At 47.4% G+C, this 3,840-nt stretch overlaps 1 protein-coding gene across 1 annotated transcript in view; it reads left to right on the top strand.

Annotated features, from left to right (window-relative positions):
* Positions 1–3,417, top strand: part of TSNAXIP1 (translin associated factor X interacting protein 1) — a 17,769-nt gene extending 14,352 nt beyond the window's left edge. Inside the window, 4 exon segments of the mRNA XM_026856822.1 lie at positions 75–184; positions 1,032–1,155; positions 1,470–1,576; positions 2,371–3,417. Coding sequence (XP_026712623.1) covers positions 75–184; positions 1,032–1,155; positions 1,470–1,576; positions 2,371–2,599 — 570 coding nt within the window. The 3' untranslated portion in view covers positions 2,600–3,417.
* Positions 3,418–3,840: the final 423 nt, after the last annotated feature.

The raw sequence follows: 3,840 nt of genomic DNA, 5'->3' as shown, positions 1-3,840 counted from the left end.
TGGGGGGGGGGGGGGGGGGGGGGGGAGGGACAGATGAGGTGGTTACTGACCTGTGAACCTGCCCTGTTTCACAGGTGGGTGAAGAACAGTACCATGGCCAGAATGAGCTGGTTTCCAGCCTGCAGAAGGAGCTGGCTGCCTGCGGCAGCTTGCACAGCAGATCCCTGACCAGCGAGCGATTCAGGCAAGAGGCTGACTGTTGCCCATTGAGCTCTGCCCATGTCTGGCACACGTCAGATGTTGTGATCTGCTGAGTCTGTCTGCTTTGCTTATCAGCCAGCACAGCCAGGGGAGGAGGGGTTTTCCCTCTTTCATATTCCTGTGTGGACAGCTGTAGCAAGTCTGTACTTGTTAAGCTCTGCATTAGGTTTAGAATAATGTGAATACTGCACATTTTAAATAGTGCAACTGGAAGCCTGAGAGCAGACATGGGGTGCTTCACACATGCAGGGGGGCAGGCTGGCAGCTCCTGTGCCCTGCCCCGCTCCCTGAGGGGACAGGACACCCTGCACGGTGCTCCCGCGAGCTCCTGGGAAAGGTCACAAAGCATTTATGTGAATTTTGCTAGAGGTGCAAGGTTTGTCAATCTTCTCCCAGCTGATCAATCGGCTGTGCCTTAAGTGAAACTCTAAATACAGCATTTCTTTGGGTTATGGCATGGGAGAGAAGCAGCAGCCATTTCCAGCACTTTGCTAGGAACATGGATCCAGTACCGACACGCTAACCAGTTTGGTCTGGGCTTCCAGAAAACCAATACAGCTGCATTCAGAGTGTCCCACATGGCTCAGCATCCAACACTCACCTGAGCCCTAAAGCTCTGCTGAAAGCTTTGCCCTTGTTTTGGTGTCTGAAGGTGCACATGCTTCTTGAAATGCATCTCCTGTGAAAGCAATGAATTTTTGAAGACCTGGCCCCATAGAATACTTGCACAACCTGACAGCCTGAAAACCAGCCAGCCACGCTGGCCATTGTTAATGCTTGTACTGTAAACAGCATACACGCTTCTGTCTGTATTGCCTGTCTCCACACAGCACGGCCCTGAGGGAAGCTTTTCCCCTGAAAAGGCAAGAGTCAATCCAAGAACTAGTTGATGCAAGCAGGTACCAGCTGGACAGCACTGAAGACCTTATTGAGTGCATATCCTTATTCAAAGAAGTAAGACAATGTTACTTAAATTCTCCTTTTGATTCAGATTGAACCTAATTTAGGGATTAAATTAGTTTTATCAGACTAACTAGGTTTATCAGACTAACAAAGCCGCAGTGCAACAAGCTCTAAGACCTGAAGGCCATCTTCAGACAACAGCAATGCAAGCTGGTGCCTTTTCCATATTCTTTCTCTTTATTTCCATTTTTCACATTGAAATTCCATTTCTAGGAGAGCTGAGTTATTTTAATACATACCAGGGGGCAGCTCCTGCCCAGACTGGAACCCATGTTCAGTGCTAACACACCTGTAATTTCTTTCAGGATGAGGAGGGGAACACCGAACCTTTCGTTGCAAAGCTGAGGAGCCAATATGTCAGGGAGAAGCAGGAGTATCTGAGCCAACTGAAGACCAAGCTGGGAGATTTAATGTAAGTCTGGAGGGAAGGGGCTGATGGGGACAGTAGAACAGGATAGCATGTGCAGAGGGAACCCCGCTGGGAGCACAGGAGTGCATGGCCAGCACAGGGCCCCCTGCACTACAGAGAGCCCCAGCTGTGAATATTACAGTAAATACCCAAACCTGGCTGAGCTCTGCTCTACAAAACACTGCACAGAGTCAGCTCCTGACCCAAACGACTTGGATACAGCAGACAGAGAGTAGAGAATGTTGGTTGTACCAATAATCTCCTTGAGTACCTAAAGTCTCATGGCTCAACACTCCTCAGCTCTCCAAAAATAGCAGTAAAGTCCTGCACATCCTCAGAGATCGGTTCTGGGGAGGGAAGAGTGAATAGGACTGACAACTGCAGATTTAAAGGTGCAAAAAAAAGCCTGGTGCCGAGCACTGTGGAGAAGACCAAAGGTGGGTAGATGCCCATGAAGTTAAGTACTGTCCAATGTAGGCAATGAATGAGCAAGGAAAAACTATATTTCTCTAACAAATGATATCACAATGCACAACAGAGTGAAATTAAGGTCTCACAGGTTATCACAAATCTATTCCTAACTTCCATTCAGTTTGAAATTTAGTTCTTAGCAGTCTTTATTAGATGTGTATTTAAAACAGAGGGATGCTAGTAGAGGCAGAGATAACAGCATCAAAAGACATTTCTGCTCTGCAGTGCTCTGCACTCAAGCAACGTGGATTCTTACTGTGACACAAATAAGTAAATATTCCTTTCATATACCACCACATAGCAGTGACTGAGTTGTTTTTGCACAGAGAGGTGAGGGCAGATGATCTGAAGAGTGCCTTCTGCGTGATCGATCCGGGTATCAGTGATCAGATGTTGGATACCTACCTAGACCTGGCTTATCAGAGTGGAAGAGAACAGCCAGACCAAGAAGCCCTGCCTGTGGAAACTGCACTCGAGAGACTGCTCGCTGGAGACGTGAGACGAGCAGGGCCCCCGCCCAGGGAGGGAGGCACGCCTGGTTGTGAAAGGGAGTGAGCAGCCTTCTGCTATTGAGAATAAAGGGACTGTTTGATGTACACGTTGTGATACCAAGCTGGGAGTCAGAGTTAACTGCACTAAATACTTCTTCCCAGGCATACCAAGATACACCCAGTAGCTAACAGTTGCAAGGATAGGCTAGCCTGAACTATCAGGAGCACATTCAGTTTAAGCAGCAAAGCACTCCAGTACCATTTTGCAGCCTCTGCAGAGTCATTTCAGCTCAGCAAGACATGCAGTAGGAGGTTGCTGGACCCCCAGACAGGCTTCATACCCCCACAGCACTGGGGCACCACAGTGTTGGTGACAGAACAACTATGCTCCAGTAGCCATTACTGAGAAGCCACCATCAGGAAAGGAAGGAAAGAGGAAAACCAGGCTGTAATGTGGCTGCTTTAGCCCTTGGGCCTTAATAGCTCCTTGGCTCAAAGAGGCCAGGTTGCAAAGATACATTTGCAAAATGATGTTAACCAGCAGAGTTGGTATGCATGTGAAAGGTCAGTTCAGCCTACACCAGGTTTGCTACCATGTCCCCAAGGATGCTTTTATCTTGGTGTAGCTGCTGTTATCCAGTATGAAGTCACTTTGAAAGAAATTCAAGTGCTGCTACATGAGTAGACTGAACCAAACTTTGAGCTGGAAAAGTAATCCAAGCACAGAAACACTGAAATCTGTCCCTTGCTTCAAGGAACAATACACATGCTTTTTGGAAGCTGCTTTTCCAACCACTGGCATTAGCTGTTTGTTAGTATCCTCTCTATCCAGCAAAGAGCCCTCTCCAGGGAGGGGAATAAGGGTTCTTGAAAAACAAACAAACAAACAAACAAATCCTGTAGGAAAACAGCTCTGCTATGGTTGTGCCTCAACTGTCAAGTGGAGCAAACCCAAGAAGGCAAACCTGTTCTTTTCCTCACACATAGTTTGAAAAGTAGAAAGCTGGAATCAGAAGTAATCTTCCTAAAACCTCTGCTATTTTTGTGAGCATTTGAAAAAACTGATTGCATTTGTAAACTGGAAAGGCATCGCAGCCTGCGTGCCAGGGTAAGGACCACGCAGAGGCACGAGGCCCCCGGGGTCTCTGCCTTTGATACTGAAGTTGGTGCCAGGCACTTCCACCACAAATCACAGAATACCAGGGAAGGAACTATAAAAGGATAGAAAAGGGAGATGCTAGAACCCAAATATCCTAACTGCAGGTATCTCTAAAGGGTATTCTGAAAGAAGGGGTTGGAGTATGG

This window comes from Athene cunicularia (genome assembly GCF_003259725.1).
Source record: "Athene cunicularia isolate RWA chromosome 11 unlocalized genomic scaffold, athCun1 chr11_part1, whole genome shotgun sequence".
Classification (NCBI taxonomy): Eukaryota; Metazoa; Chordata; class Aves; order Strigiformes; family Strigidae; genus Athene; species Athene cunicularia.
The sequence above is the reverse complement of the archived record's forward strand: the minus strand, read 5'-3'. Positions and strand labels throughout refer to the sequence as shown.